Raw genomic sequence first — 16,660 nt, 5'->3', positions numbered from 1 at the left:
GGCACATAGTTAGGACATTTAACTATTCAGTGTACATTTATGAGATAGCTTATTTTGAGTCCTAAGATTAGACAAAATTAAGGAGTATGGAAAGGCATGTTGTAAGCTTGCTCCCTTCTCATGGGCAATTTTCCTCACATACTCCCCCAGCCAGAAACTATTTACTTCCTTATTCTTTTATGCAATATTGTAGCAGAGTTTCTCTTTCGTTTTCTTGTAATGTTTGTATGTTATGCTATCAAAAGCAGTGTAATCCCATTAGTACTTCTACATGGCTTGTGACAAATAGGAAAAAAAGCAAGGGAAATAAACAAAACAGTAAGCCAACAATTTACACAGGGATTACATCCTGGGGTTCGCACCTAAAGCCAAAATTGTGTATAACCAAAACACATCAGATGCAATGGCGGGTGGAATTGCCAAAGTCTTTTTTTCCTCGACTCCCATCCCCTTATATATATTTTTTAACCAAGTGCATAAAGCTGAATGTGTGCAAGTTAAACGTGCGTAAAGTTGCAGGCTTAATGTACATTGAAAGAAAATTTCATCTTAATTACAGAATGCTGAAGCAGACATCTTGAATGTTTTTCTCACCTTGAGACAATTGGGACCACAATTCAGTTCCAATAGTCTGTACAGTCCTCAAACTAGTAAGGTGATACATGATAGACTGGGGAAGCTCCATTTGTCCACTTAAATTGTTCATCAGCACACTTCCCTCTCTCTTTCTTGAGCTGGGCCCAGGGATTTAGAGAGGAGTTGGGGATTTTCACTTGATCCTTTCTTGCCAGAGTGTATACTCCTCCACAAATTTCTCCTTTTAGTGTGGCGCCTGTAGTCTTGTTCTCACAGCTGCCTCTTAATTTTCCTAACCTTGCCTCGAAGCGTTTATTCCTGTCTTCTGTTTGCACAGTGGAAAAACTACTGAAGACATCTGCCCCTTTATTTTGTATGTCTCAAAAGCACCTGGTATAAATGGCATCCACTCAAAATTTCTTAAAGAACTGAAATGTGAAATTGCTGATTTTCTGACAAAAATATGTAACTTATCCCTAAGATCTGCTTTTGTGCCTGAGGACTGGAAAGCGGATAATGTAACATCTGTAAGGAAAGGGATCTGGAGCAGGATCTGGGAAATTACAGGCAGGTTAGCTTCTGTTTTGAGAAAACTGATGGAAAGAGTTATTAAAGATAACATGATCAAGCATGGTTCTTTAAGAACAAAGCCAGAAGAACCAGCATGGTTTCTGTAACAGTAAGTCTGATAACCCTTTGAGATATTAAGAGTATCAATAAGTACGTAAATAGGGTGGTGCGGTAATCACAGTGTACTTGGACTTCCAAAAAACTTTTCATACAGTCATATTACCAAACACTTCTGAGTAAGTTTAGTGCTCATGGATAAGGGGATAATCTTACGGATCAGTTACTGATTAAAGAACAGGAAACAGAGAGTAAGGCTAAATTGACAGTTCTCACAATGGAGAGATGAAAGAAGTAGTTTTCCCCAAATACCTGTACTGGGACTTGTAGTTTTTAACATGTTCTTAAATGATGTAGAGTTAGGATGAGAAGTGAGGTGGCCAATTTGCTAATGACACTGAATTGTTCAGAGTGATTAAAACAAGGTTACAACATTTGGGTGCTTTTTAGTCTAGAAAAATTGTGAGGGACAGGGGCATTGACAAATATAGAAGATTGTGTATGGTGAGGAGAAAGCGGATTGGTCCTTTCTCACAGCATTAGAACCTGGGGCCATCTAATAAAACTGAACTTCGGAAGATGCAGAACAGATAAAACAAGCGCTTCTTCAAGCAGCAGATTATTAAAGCCGAATGTGCATAAGTTAAATTCTCATAAGTTGTGAGTTGCCTGTGCTTTCTAAGCAATTTCTGCAAAGTAAGAGTGGTGAGGATACCTTGTGTATATCCCCTGTTATTAGACAGCAACAGCATCTGTCTGTATGTCTGCATGTGTGTGATCTCCATTATCAGGACCAGCAGGACATAGCGGACTTTCCATGGTAAGCATAAGGTTGCGGGGGTGGGATGATGGTTTCTCTAATTTTGTTGTCTGCCATGCTTCTCCACTAGTCTGAAAAGCTTGGTGACTCCTGGGTTAGATAAATTTATGGAGGACAAGGCTATCGGTAGCTACTAGTCATGGTGGTGGTGTAAGAACTATCTCCAATATTATAGGCATCTGAATATAAGTTTCTCTGGGATACAAGGGAGCAGAATACAGTTCTGCTCATGTCCTGCTTGTGAGCTTCCCATAGGCCTCTAGTTGGCCAGTGTGAAAACAGAATTCTGGACAAGAGGGGCCTCTGTCAGATCCAGGAGAACTGTTCTCACAGTAAAGGGAAGTGGCAGGAATTGTCCTCAATTGTTTACAGGCACACTGAGTCCACTGCAGACCCATAATGAAGTCACAGTTGGTTTAGTTCTAATTCAGTCTCTGTGGATCCCTTAAAAGTGAAGAAACCAAGCTGATTCCCTTATTATCTCTTATTGCAGGGCCGCTAATATTGGTGTTCCAACTCTTCTAATTGCCTCTCTTCTGTACAGTCTTACCTTGGGTTAAAAACGCTGCGAGTTGTGCATTTTTGGGTTGCGGACTGTGCCAAACCCAGAAGTACTCATACTCACACATGCACTCACACATGCACAGAAACGCAAAATGACACCATGTGCATGTGCAGACGCGGCGCTTCAGGCTACAAACACTGCGGGTTGTGAATATGCCTCCTGCACGGATCATGTTCGCAACCAGAGGTATGACTATTTCCCCCAGTTCCACACTAATCAGGCTCTCCAGAGACAGGAGAACTACTACTTTGCATATAACCTTTTCGCCTTCCTGTTTCTTTTACTTTCTGCACAGCAAATCTGGGTCTTTGAAGACTTTGTCTCATGGTTCCTTATTAGGCAATTTGCTACTTTTAGTCTCGCTTCTCTATCACCGCAATAACAATTAAGTAAATGGTCCAGGCAAGGCGTGGGTGAGCTTGCATGTGGAATATTAAACCCATCCTTTTCTGTGTTTTTCTGCAGCTGTTATTGAATTATTTTAGATTTGCATACTGTCACCTTTAAGCATTTATTTATGAATAATTATTATAACTGCAGCTAAGTTGTGTTCATTACTGGCACTGGGACGTGGGTGGCGCTGTGGTCTAAATGACTGAGCCTCTTGGGCTTGCTGATCAGAAGGCCGGCAGTTTGAATCCCCATGACGGGGTGCGCTCCTGTTGCTCTGTCCCAGCTCCTGCCAACCTAGCAGTTTGAAAGCATGCCTGTGCAAGTAGATAAATAGGTATCGCTGCGGCGGGAAGGTAAACAGTGTTTCCATGCGCTCTGGCTTCCATCACGGTGTTCCATTGCACCAGAAGCAGCTTAGTCATGCTGGACACATGACCTGGAAGGCTGTCTGTGGACAAACACCGGCTTCCTCGGCCTGTGAGATGAGTGCCGCAACCCCATAGTCGCGTTTGACTGGACTTAACCATCCAGGGGTCCTTTACCTTATTACTCTCTGGCGCAAGGAAGCTAAGATTGGTCTGCATCAAACCCCTAAATTAAGCAAAGTTATCAAAGTCATTGAAATTCTGTCTGTCTACAACCGTTTCCAGTAAAGATCCCAAGAACAGTATTGCTAATTCCTCAAAATTAGACTTTTGGACCAAACACTTGTAGGACGTGCATACATGTGTGCAGTGGTGCACTAGCAAATCTGGTAATAACACACTCCTTTGCTCTAAAATCAGATCTCTGCCTACCCTACCACTGGGCACAACGTATTGTCTCAGGGAATGGGATTGGGAGGCACAGTGCAATGAGCAATGAGCTCCTCCTGCCCTGCTAGAATGACTGTACCATGACAGCAGGCTCACACTGCTGGGCTGCGAAACATGTATTTCAAACAAAAGAGAAAGCAAGAAGTGCAAGATGCCTGGCAGGCACTCCATATCTGTCAAGAATCCAGAGAGATTGGACAGCAACTGGGGCACCATACAAAGCAGCAGCCAACCATAGATTATAAAGGCCTCTCCCAATTATAACCCGGCCAAGTCTTTGCCACAGGCTTGGCAAAGCTTTGGAAGACTTGGGGTGGCTTCTTTGAGGAACCTGAGCTAAATAGCTGTTGCTAGCAGGGTGAAACATCAGCATCTGGAAGCAAAATAGCTTGGGCCAGTCCTGAATGTATTCCTAAGGAATGGAGACATGTGGATTGAAATATAGGTAGGGGTGTGTGTGTATGTGTCACATTGTGCCGCCCTTCCTCAATATTTGTACGTGAGGCCTTCTTTATTCCCGCATAGCAGTCACATTTACTTTGGGCTGGCAGCTAATGCAGCTGAGCACATTATGTTCAGAACAGAACCACTGGGATCATAGGCCTCAGCTGTAATTTCCAGAATAGACATGAGCATGCTTTACACTTAGTTCCTTGGACAGCTGAACTGTGTTTAGGGAAGCAATGGTTGGGCCCGTTGCCAATGCCAACTGTTTCAAGGTCAGGCAGCTATCTTCTAGTGTCAAGAAGGTCTGGAAAGTAGGTCACATTTCTGAAAGCAATAGTTCCATTGTTTACCTTCTTGAAGGCTGAGTTTTAGAGTCAACATAAATAGTACAAACACAATGTTTGCTCTTTCAATAACCTCCTCTAGAGCATTTTATTTGTATAGCTTAATATTAATAGTTAAAGTCCTTTTAAAATTATTATTAACCCCCCCACAGAATGCTAATAATTATTTTAACTTTTCCTGTTGCTTTATAAGTCTGATGTTCAGGGAATTTTCCCTTAAGGCTTCAGTTCAAATCATGTTTCTTCTTACATTATGGAGATACAGTTGTCCCCCTCATTACTGACTTTTTGTTGCTATCTAAAGACATTTCTTTACACAGGCATTAGGTGTTGGAGGCTGAAACCTGATACAGCGTTTTGAAATCTGCTGATGAATCATTTGACAATTGTTTCTTTCTTTCCTGTTTTTGATATATTATGTGTTTATGGACTGTGCTTTATTCATACACCAATGAGATGAAGCTTTGCAATTAATGTTGTGTGAGTATGTGAAATCTTTGCACCACCTACTGACTGAAGGCTGCATTTAAATCAAACATGAAGGATCAGGGTATTTTTGTTTTGTTTTGTGTGCATGTAGACTTGACTCCAAAACAATGTGAACCCTGATCCAGCTAATGAACTATATTGGCAGTAGTTAAAATTAAAGACACACTTACTGTTTTAAATTCCCATCCTGCCTTTCCTCCCAAAGGAGCCCAGGGTAGCAAACATAAAAACTAAACAGTTATGAAGACACAGGAGACACCCGCTTTGGCCCCCTCAGCCCTGAGATTATGCTTAATTTTTAGTGGTTCCATGATTTTATAAAGCTTCCTTATGATTGGAGGATGATGGCTAATTTGAAGTTGAAGTATCAGTGTGGAATAGGGACGTTGTGTCTGAATTTCCATGGGGTTGTATTTGTTTTTTTATGTATTCATAATGGATAATTGGTAGTTTTTTCAAAGTGGTATCAGTTTCAGCCCATGTGCCTTACGATGCCTGTTCTCTCCCGCAATATAACATTGAGTTTGGGTGGCTGCCATTCAGCTGGTGGAAGCCACCCCCACCCCCGCACTTAGGACTAACCCACATAGGAGTGGCATCACAGTGTCACCATCCTGACCATGGTGTGGTCACTGTTTACCTGAATGGTGCATAAGGCTGCATAAGCACATGGGTGAGAGTGCTGAATGGGCTCTGCAGGGGCATCCCTGACCTCACCAGCACCTTGTCTCGCCACTGCACCACCCAGGCAAGCGGCAGTAAATGCCAGTGCTTGGAAGATGGCTTTGAGGCACTGCCCCAGCACCTGCTCCGGAGCAGATCCCACCGACAGCACTTTGCTAAGCACATAAATGCAATTTGTCTCAAATTGTCTGAAAACGAGGATGTGTCTTAGAAAAAGGGGACACATGGTAACCCAGTTTTTATTATTTTTTTAGCCTAGCCGTTTCTTGGTCTTCAGAAGGGGTTTCCTCAATGCTTTTGATGGCTTAAAAGTAATTTGAGTCTCTTGCAAAAGCCTAGACTGTTTCTCTGCCCTCCAGGCTTGCTAAAACAGTAAAAGTGAAAGCTGCACACAGGAGACAACGGAAAAGTCTACGATTTACTTTCAAACTCAGGTCTTCTTTGTGGGCTTTATTTATTGTTTTTTAAAACGCAACTTACATCTTAAACGTGTCCTGTTAACACAATTGCATTGCCATAAGATGCAGTCTAATATTGGATAGGGCGCCCATTTTTGGTGCGAGGAGCGAGACGATGTTAAGACGCATCGCCTTCCAGCAAAGCTGGACGGGATCCAGTAGTTGCGTGCAAATTTAACTTAGTCTATTAAAATAACATATGGCACAACGGGACCTCCCTTTTTCCGCCGCCTCCCCAATCCTCGCTGCGGGGTTTGGGTGAGCTACGTTAAATCCCACTCTATATGTATTTTACAGTACAGTACAGTATAAACTTTATTAAATTAAAACCCCTTGCTTGCAGAAACCATATTTTACTTGAAAACCCTCCGCATTACAGCAATAGAGTTAATAATGACTCCCCGCTCCTTCAAGCCTGAGGTATTCCTCTGCTTGTTTCGTACTTCTATGGGAAGAAGCGTGGGGTCTCCGTTTTGACAACCGCGCTGCCACAGAGAGGACGGGACACGCCCCCTACCTTCCTAGAGTGGCCAGAGCAAGCGGCAAGCTCGATGGATCCCGGAAGCGGAACCGGCCGCTCTCGGCCGCGGTGCATTGTGGTCTGGCGGCTTCCGTGCGAAGTGGCTGGGACTGCTGCCGCCGCCGCCGCCGCTGCTGCTGGCGCGGGAGGGGGAGCTGTCAGGGAGTCCTGCCTCCCGGAGAAGCGAGGCGGCTGCGTGACTCTTCCGGCCTCGGGGCCGCCATGTCTTTCAACAAGATCCCGCCGCGGTGGCTGAGCTGCCCGAGGCGCGGGCAGCCTGTGGCAGGTGAGCGGTGAGCGGGGTGGCCGGTGAGGCGACGGCAGGGCGGGACAGGCGTCGCTTTCGCGCGCAGCAGCCGTGCCTCTCCCGGCCCCGGGACACTTGCGCCTGTGCCTCCCGGCGCGCCGGTGCGATCGGGCGGGTAGAGGAGGGCTTGTGCACCGCTTGGTGCCTTGTTATCCTTGCCATGAGAGACTCGGCCTTCGCGGAGACAGGTCCTCGGGTTTATTCACGCCCCTCCAGTCCAAAGAGATGATTGTCACAGTCTCTCCTGGACAGACGCAGGTGCGCAGGTTACATGGGCTCCCCGCCCAGACACAGATCAGGTTCACGCAGCTTCCCCATTTACGTAGGACTTGGGAGTCCCTCAGGCATATTCACAGGTGTATGAAAGCATTTACTCATCGTTCGGTGTAGTTTCAATTTGGTTTGTTTTGGTTAGTTTTAATCCGAAACGAAATCTTGCAAACTCCGCTACAGTTCTCGTGAAAGCATTTTAACAAAGATTCAGGCCGGCGGTCGCACATGTTTATATGACTCCATATAATATGACTGTAAGACGTAAGGTTTTTTGATTTTGTTGCCACACAGGGAAGTTTTTGCCCCTGAAGACAATGTTGGGACCAAAATATGATGATCAAGTTGCTGAAGAGTATCGTTTCCACCCCAGTATGTTATCAAACTACTTGAAAAGTCTTAAGGTAAAGAATAAAACCAAAGAAGTGTTTCCTTCACTGCATAAACATTTGATTCTCCCCCTTTGATAAGTATAATAATAGAAGATTGTACATAATGGCTGTTTGGGACAGTGGTAGTGGGAAATCACAATTGCGGAGGGAAGATGTACAGATAGAAATAAGCCACTTTCTCTACAGCATCACAATCCTTTTGCACTGGTGGAACATTATACATTAACTGTATAAACTCTGTAAGCATATGTGCAACAGCACATCAGAGGAAAAGTGCCCAGCGTGCTTCCATAGCATATATGTAGCCTCAAATTCACATTTAGATTTGGCTATGCAATTGTTTCTTGGTACTCTCCTTTTTATTATTATTGTTGCCTGGTAGCCTGGGGCTATAAATCCACTTTACTACTGTCTACATTCAAAGTGGATGTCTACATTTTTTAACCAAAAGAATTGCTAGTTTGAGAGGAGTGAGGCAAGGTATGTTAGATGTTCAGAGGATATGCATGCTGAAGATAACAAACAGAAGGTAAATAAACTAACTAACTTTTGAGGCAAAAGTTAAAAAAAAAAAAATGCGCACAAACTCAGGAGACTGTTTTGGGGATGAGCTTCTCTGTCACACAATATGCTGTGGTGGTGGAGACCGCTAAAAGCACTTTTATCAACAGCAGCATTAAGGAGTTGGAGAAGGGTTGAGACAGTGTGGAGTGGTTGATAAGTTCTTTTTTCGCGGGGGGGGGGGGCAGTTAGTCCTGGGAAGAACTGTGTGTGCTTTAAACACTGGTTTTATTATTTCCAGGTTAAGATGGGTCTGCTGATAGACTTGACAAACACCACTAGGTTCTATGACCGGAGTGATATAGAGAAGGATGGGATCACATATATAAAACTTCAGTGTAAAGGGTAAGTTGATTGAATTCACGAGTATTTGCTTTTATACAAGAGGAGTGTTTCTATAACTTTGACTGTTTTGTTTTGCCAGGCATGGTGAATGCCCCACAGCTGATAACACAGAAACATTCATTCGTATATGTGAACATTTTAGTAATAAGAACCCAACAGAACTTATAGGTACGTGTTTAATATTTCTGTTTTTGCCATTCTTCTGCCTTGTTTATCTCTCTTTTCACACAACACCCTTTCAATCCTGTCCCCACCATAAACCAGTTTTATTTGGGAGTGAGCATTTCCCATGGTAGTAGCGTGGTCAGTAGTACTTATGGGGCGGGCGAGTTATTTAGTACACCTATGTTATGTTCCAGGTAAAAGAACCACTTCCTTTAAAGGCAGTAAATTAATTTGGCCAGCATCACACAACTGGGACAGAATAAAATAGGTGTTAGTCAACTATGTTTTACTCAGAGTAAACCTATTGAAATTACTGGGCCTAACAATCATGCTCATTAATTTCAGTGGGTCTGCTCTGAGTAAAACTTGGGTGAATCCCACAATTTGAGAAAAATATAGTTGTTATTACTGGTAATGTATGTACAGGCCTGAATGTCTAGTTGGGTATATCTAGTCTTACCTAATTAATTTCTACAGTGAAGTTTACCTAATTAATTTCTACAGTGTAGTATTAGCCCTCTTGGCTACATTACTTGGTAGTCTCTATAAAGCATAGGCATTGTATAAATCAGTGGTTCCAAATTTGTGGTTTTCTGCGGAACCCACCCAGGGGGTTCATGGAACCATTCACATAATAAAAAAACTACCATAGTGATATCAACATTTTCAAAAGTAGGGGATCTATGGCTTGGTGTTGCGACCTGCAGAGCCAGAGGGCTCACAGGCATTCAGATTTTGCAGAAGAACCAAGAAGCCTAAAAACGCCAGAGTGATCAGTTCTAGTATTTTATTAAAGAGAAAGGAATAGACTTAGCAACAGCAACCTACCACTTCCCCTTGCCCCATCTCAAAGTCTTCTGTGGGACTCCACAGCAAAGAGATGGCCTGTCCGATGTTGGACAGTCCACACCCAAGCAAACGTGCATACATTCTTTATACAACAGAGCAGCATACATCACATGGAAACAGGTGGCTGATACCCCAAACATTACAGACGTTTCCTCTTTCTGGGCTGTGGGCCCAACCTCCCAAGCCCACAAATAAGAGTACTATATCCAGGCAGGCCAATTAGTGGATATCAAAGTGAGCTGTGTATGAGCTCAGTGCTACAGCTACTAACAATCAAGGATGGGGTCACCTTGACTACCAATATGGCATAAGCAGGGCTTTCGGAGCACTCCACTTTTGGTTCAACACCAAGTCCGCAGTGCTTAGCTAATTGGGAACCACTGGCATAAAGCATAGGCTCATTTTTAACCCCCCACCCCAATTGCCAGTTTCAGAGGCGTGAGTAAAATTAATGAAATACATTATTTGTTACATAGTATTCCAAGTTCTTCACAGGAAAATGTAAGTGTATACAGTCTCAGTGGGTAGGGGCACAAACTGTAGGAGGGCACATTTCAACTGAGCATTAGGAGAAACATATCGACAACAAAATCAGTCCAGCAGTGGAACCAATTTCCTAGAGGTTGGAGCTTTAAGGGGAGGCTGAACAGCCATCTGTTGCAGATGCTCTAGTTCTGGCTTTTCCGTACTGAGCAGGAGGTTGGATTAGACAGCTTACAAGTGCCCATCCACTTCTGTAAGTCTTTCCACTTGAGACAGCAGCACTGAATTGATCAGAAGTGGAAAGAGAATGTCCCTATCTGCTCTCTGTTGTGGCGTCTGTGGGTGGTATTCGGCTAAGTTTTACTCAGAGTGGACCTATTGAAAATGAAGTCTCAGACATTGGAGGTAGAACACAACACTTGTGGCTAGTAGCCTTATCCTTAAACACCTTTTAAAGGCATCCAAATTGGTGGCTGTCACTGTTCCTTGAGGGAGTAAATTCCATAAATTAACTATGCTTTGTTTGAAGAAGTACTTTCTTTTGTCTGTCCTGAAACATTAAGCATTTGACTTCATTGAATGTTCCTGTGTTCTTAATCTTATGCGAGAGGGAGAACAATTTTCTCTGCCTACTTTCCCCCACCCCATGCATTCTTTTCTACATCTCTGCCATGTCTCCTTTTACTTGCCTTTCCTTGAACTAAAAAGCCCCACCTGATGTAATCTTTCCTCACCCCCTTGATCTTTTTGGCTGCCTATCCAGCTCCACAGTATGCTTTTTGTAGGTGAGGTGATTACAACTTTACGCAGTATTCCAAGTGTGGTTGCACCATAGATTTGTATAATGGCATTATGATATTAGCACCAAGGACCTTTGTGTTAAGGCACTGTAGAACTGCTGATTGTCAGATAAGTTGGTACTGAGCAAGTGGATAGATAATCTGACCTGGTACAAGGCAGCCTTCTTGTGTTTAAATGATTAGTGGTTTCTTAATGATATAAAATGGGGAGAGGGCATGTGTGTAGCCTCTGTGGCATGGTTCTGTTTTAAACACAGAACTGGGTATAGTGTGTGTACATTTTCCTCTGTTAGAAGGAGAAGTTTGCTACCCAAATGCCTGTTCGAGGTAGTTGTTACTCTTCCCAGATGAGCAGACAAGTGATACATTGCATAGTACTATTATAGAGATTAAGTTGGGGTTGATAGGAACATCATTTCTTGGAGGAAGAAAAGCAGTTTTCTTAGAAGCTTTCTGTGTGTTCAAGAGGCTGTGTTTGTTTGTTTGTTTTGTTGGTGTATATGTGAACAGTGCACATGTGTTAAATTTATACAGAACAAATCAGCTTGTCTTGCAATAAGGTAGGTTTTTGAAAAAGGGATATTTGATTTTTATGAGCAGTTAAAGTGGTATTGTTTGGATTGTAAAGGGCTCTTTACAGAGGGAACTGGGATTGAGCAGAGGCTTGTCTGGAGTACAGAAGTGGAGGGGCATTTTTTTTACCCATCTTCCTTTCCCCCTCCTACTACCTCTCATGCCTCTTTCCTCCACCCTTTGGATCAGATTTTCAAGGGGATGAAGGAGGTAAGGGGAGATCAGCAAAATATGCTACCTCACTTCCAGAGGAAGGAGAGTCCTTTGAGCCTTTATCTTTTGACCTAGGATAACATGTTCACAGCAATTGTAAATTGTGGTATAGAATCATGTTGTGATGAATGGTTCACAACTTTTCTGTTGTGAATACCTTTAGCATTTTTAAAAAGGTTTCTGTTAGTATATAACAAAACAAAACCCACAAAAAACAAATTCAGAAATATACAGCAAGCATGTTTTTAAAATTACCCATAGAGCAAAGTACTTTATTGGGCTTATATCTATTATGCGTTCATGTTGGGATATTGCACTGTTATTTCTGCAGCACACAATGGCTAAAACTGTACATTCAGTTATAGTGCAGAAAGGCCTTGCTACTGGATAAGCAATTTGCAGTGAAACTGGGTATTGTTACCTGGTTCTAAAACAGTTCATAACAGATACTTGTTTTAAATGTAATTTTCAGTGATGGGCTGTAAACTTTTGATGTTAGGATACAGGGAACATATAGTGCTTCACATTGTTTATTTTATGCTGCATAAATCAAGACATATATTTGAGATGGTTCACAAGGCTGACATTAAGTTTCATCTTGCCTTAATATTTTTACCTCTTTTTCTTGAATATTAGCATATTAAAAACTTCACATCTGGTAGGTTTTCTGCAAACATTGCTAAGGGAAAATAGGTGATACTTCTGCAGGTAGAGTCAAGTATAATTGAGAAGTGCTGGAGAATTGTAAATAACATCATGAAACTATTCCATTTGTTCTATGCACTGGACCTTATTTTATTATACCCCGCCTTTCCCCCTGATGGACCAAAGGACCAACAGTGAAATAATTAAGTCTCTAAAAATGTTTTCAGCAGATGACCAAACATCACTGTAGGTGCCTGTCTAATTGAAATAGGAACATTGTTAAAAAGTACTTGCTGAAACCATAGACTCTAGTTCTTTCCTTCTGAGGTGAATTTACTAAACTAGTTGAGTTTTTGCTTGCCTTTATAGAGAGACTTAGTGGAAGTGGGGGAAACTGAAGAGCTGGATTAATGTATTTACATTAAAGGAAATGCAATTGGATAAGTAAATGTCAGACCATAGGGGTCCTGAGTAAAATGAAGCAAAAAACGGAAATAAGCCAGCAAATCTTTCACTCCTGAAATACTGAGAATTAAGTAGGAACTGTAAAGGACAGAACTATTTGCTTTAATTAGTTATTGTCTTGAATAACAAAACCAATACAAACAAAGACATCTAAAACTGAGAGTTGTATTTTAATTTAGACTCAAGATTAAAAAAAACGAGCTGGTTATAATCAATAACTTTGTAGTTTTAATTTATTTTTAAATTGGCCACTAGGTGGAGATATTGCCACAGGAATAATATTCTTAAGCGGTTTTGTTTTTAAAAAAACATACTGCAGATATAATAACTTAAGTAATAAATCTAATACTTCAGGAATTTTCTTGTAGCTGATTGTTGATTGTTGACCTTTGTTTTAATAACAAAGTGCAGTGTGGTCTTAAAATGCAAGCTATTGTTGAAGGTTCCCTAAAACATAGGGAGAGCCCTGTTGTATCAGACCAAGGGCTCCCCTCGTTCAGCATCTCATACCTATGTATGAGATGTGCCTATGAGAAGCCTTCTAATGGGACATGAAGCCTTTCTCCCAGTCACTGGTATTCAGAGGTGTATTGTCTCTGAACCATGAGGTTCTGTTTAACTTCACATAGCTAGTATCTTTCAACCCCATCTGTACTCTATGACTTTTCCAGATGCCCACTTAAAGCCATCTAAGCCGGTGACTGACATTACATCTTGTGAATCCCATAAGATAATCATGTGTTGATTGAATATTTTACTTCTTTGCCTGCCCTGATACGCTAGTCAGTAACACTAAGTGAAGAATCTTTGTCTATTTGTTTGATAGCAGGTAAAGAGATGTAATCTCCCTTCTCCTCCCCACACCGCCAGGTTTTGGGTCGCTAAATTCTTTATAGTCCTTTCTTTGGTTCCTACAAATATTTGTGTCAGAGAAATAGAATACTTGCGCCTGTTAATCAGTACAGTAATTGATGTTAAGCTGCTTCCGTGCAGGCTACTGATATAGTTGAGTATTAGTAATGAGATTTTATCAGAATTCATGTTATAAGAATGGGAATCTTTTGATGGAGGTAATTCAAAGGAAGACAAAAAAACTAACATTCTGTAATGTTCAAAAGCAGTCTTCCTTTTAGCTCAGGCACATTTATTTGCCTAATATTTTGAAACAGAAGAATAATGTTGGATTCTGGAAAAACTGGTTAGAAATATTGCTTAAAATGTGTCCAGTTACAGATCATAGCACTGCTGTGGGTGCTTGTTCTCTTTGCACATTATAGTGGAACAGGGAGGAGAATGGCAAAGGACAAAGAAAGACGTAGCTGGATATAACTGCTGTGGCCAGGGTAATTTGAGGAAGTTTGAGTAAAACAGTTTGGAAGACCTAATGGGTTGGGATTGGGCACTGTGACCTTGGCAAGTGCCTTGTACCAAATGAGAGCAGAGTCCAAAGTTCTCTCTCACTTTTCCTGAAAAATGAAAGATCGACATCTTTGGTGGGAAGGAAAGAAAAGCATCTTCAGAATAATGTAGGGCCTGGTGCTTGCATCAAGGAAGCTCGAAGCCATCCTTCTTGGGAGAACTGCATTCAGGAGTAATAGGTTGCACTTCTGCCTTCAGCCCCTGGCTGAAAGTAGAACGTAAAGGAATGAAATGCTTGTTTACTCATGGAAGCATTTATAGCCTACCTAATCCAGCTTCCGCTCTGATTTCTTCCAGCACAGGGTTGCTGTTCCAAATATGTGCCAGGGGGAGAGAAATGTAGCAGTCAACTGACCCCACCCTGAAGGGCGAACCTATTTAAGGGCTGACTGTGTCAGAAAAGAAATCTTGGTGCTTTAAAATAGTCTCTGTAACTGCAACTGTATCTTTTAATTTTTGTTTTTTAGGTGTTCATTGTACACATGGTTTCAATCGTACTGGTTTTCTTATCTGTGCCTTTCTGGTTGAGAAGTTGGACTGGAGGTAACTTTATACTTTTTTAAATTTAAAAATGGATTGTCTGTAAACATTGCATTGTTTTATGGGTGGGCTGGTTGCTGTAATTTGTAGCTTAATCTATTATAGCACCCTTATCCTTTTAGTATACAAGTTTCAGGAATGCTGATGACAATATTAGATGATGTTTTCCAATATCTCTTTCATTAATGTGGCAAATGTGGAATAGTAGTTGATAGATTGTAGTATTGCCAGGGAGGAGTTAGTTGACTGCCTTAAGAAGGAAGTTTTTAATGTTTGAAGTTTTATTCTGTGTTAGTGTTCTGTTGGGAGCCGCCCAAAGTGTCCGGGGAAACCCAGCCAGATGGGCATGGTATAAATAATAAAATTATTATTATTATTATTATTATTACTACTACTACTACTACTCCTACTACTACTACCACCCTATCCACCCTCCCCCTGCCTCTGCCTCCAGGAAAATGTGTCTTGAAATTAGGAGCTGATATGATTACAAAGTCCCTGCTGATAATAACTTGGATGTTACAGGTTTTCTAAGTAAGTGTGAGATTTTGGACCTTTTATGTCATAAAGCAATACCAGCAGATGCGAGAGTGCTGCTACTGGCATTCAGTAGGCACCTAGCAAGACTCCTGGAGAAATCCTTGTGAGTTGAGTGCGTGCAACTTTAACAACCAGTTTGGTCTGGTTTGGTTACATGATAATGATACATGGCAATATTACCTACAACTTATGTGCATTTCAATCTAGTATTATGATTTCTGAGGCCTTTTTGCATCGTAACAAGAAACATAGTTTCCTTTTTTTATTTAATTGTTTAAGAATTATATTGATACCCCCCCCCTTTTTTCTGCAATTAAATGCTCAAACCAAGGTGGATAGTTTTCAGAGCTGCTCTACTGTGCTCCCCTCCAATAATGCAGGCAGCTGGGTTTTATGCACCTCTGGTTGCTGCTCCTTTTGTGTTCCCTGCTTGGCCCTCTTTCCAGTTGGATCAAAACACATACAAGTTTTTTCTCACCCACAAAGGTGTAGTTTTAGCAGAAAGAAGAATTGTCTGGTGGCTCCTGACAAACTGCCAGCCATATTAATTAAATTGGAAATAAACAATTCATTCTCTATCTCTTCCCCTTGCCTGAAGGTGGAAAACTGATACAATTGCCCCTTGAGGCAAGCTACATGGCAGTTTTAGGATTGCATCCAATACTTCTTTTTTGCTCATGCAACAGACTGGGGGTTGGGGACCCTTTGGAGAAAATTTGGGGGGCACATGGGGAGAAGAGAGGAAGGAAAAGTGCCACTGTGTGTGTGTGTGTGTGTGTGCAGAATGCTGCTCACACGATATTGGATACAACCCTTAGGTTTTAAACATTTTGATCCTGTGAACACCATTGCATCCTTTAGCTCCTCTTTGAATCGTGATCTTTCATATACACATCTTGTTGAACTGGATTGTATCTTCTCTTAAGATACTCTGTTCTGATTCTATGGGCTTAAAGTTACCTAGTCTGCTGTTGATTTGCTTTGATGAAAAGTTTCAGTGGATTTTATGTATACCATGTTTCTAATTTTAATTTTCTAGCTTTATCTTTTAGCCCTTGGGTATGTTTGTTTTGCAGCTGTGAAAAGATTCTTCTGTTTATCAGAAAATTGTTTTTCTGTGGCTGTCCTCATAAGTTGTCCTAGTATTATTTGTGCACTGACAGGTTTTTAAGGTGTCGCATTAATAATAGTGCCTTTAAACCAGAAACATAAAAAAAGCTAAACAATACCAGGTCTTTTGCACTTGGCAACAACATCCAATCCTTCCCCCTAAAAACATGCATACAAATACCTTTATTTTAACACAGGAGCTTTTAGCCCAAGGTCTTGCTGAAAAGAGAGGTCTTTCACTAGAA

General features: G+C 41.6%; 1 protein-coding gene across 3 annotated transcripts in view; it reads left to right on the top strand.

The window, feature by feature from the left end:
- The first annotated feature begins 4,160 nt into the window (after positions 1-4,160).
- RNGTT (RNA guanylyltransferase and 5'-phosphatase) overlaps positions 4,161-16,660 on the top strand; it is a 114,986-nt gene continuing 102,486 nt past the window's right edge. The window contains exons 1-5 of one of the 3 annotated variants that reach the window (XM_080999889.1): positions 4,161-4,241; positions 7,610-7,719; positions 8,510-8,613; positions 8,693-8,781; positions 14,693-14,768. In XM_080999889.1, coding sequence (XP_080856015.1) covers positions 7,633-7,719; positions 8,510-8,613; positions 8,693-8,781; positions 14,693-14,768 — 356 coding nt within the window. In that variant the 5' untranslated portion in view covers positions 4,161-4,241; positions 7,610-7,632. Of the gene's footprint in view, positions 4,242-6,808; positions 7,025-7,609; positions 7,720-8,509; positions 8,614-8,692; positions 8,782-14,692; positions 14,769-16,660 lie in introns of those variants that run through there. The other 2 variants (XM_080999890.1, XM_080999888.1) reach the window with 2 other exon arrangements.

The sequence above is a fragment of the Podarcis pityusensis genome (genome assembly GCF_964106645.2).
Source record: "Podarcis pityusensis genome assembly, chromosome: 3".
In the NCBI taxonomy this organism is placed as follows: domain Eukaryota; kingdom Metazoa; phylum Chordata; class Lepidosauria; order Squamata; family Lacertidae; genus Podarcis; species Podarcis pityusensis.
The sequence above is the reverse complement of the archived record's forward strand: the minus strand, read 5'-3'. Positions and strand labels throughout refer to the sequence as shown.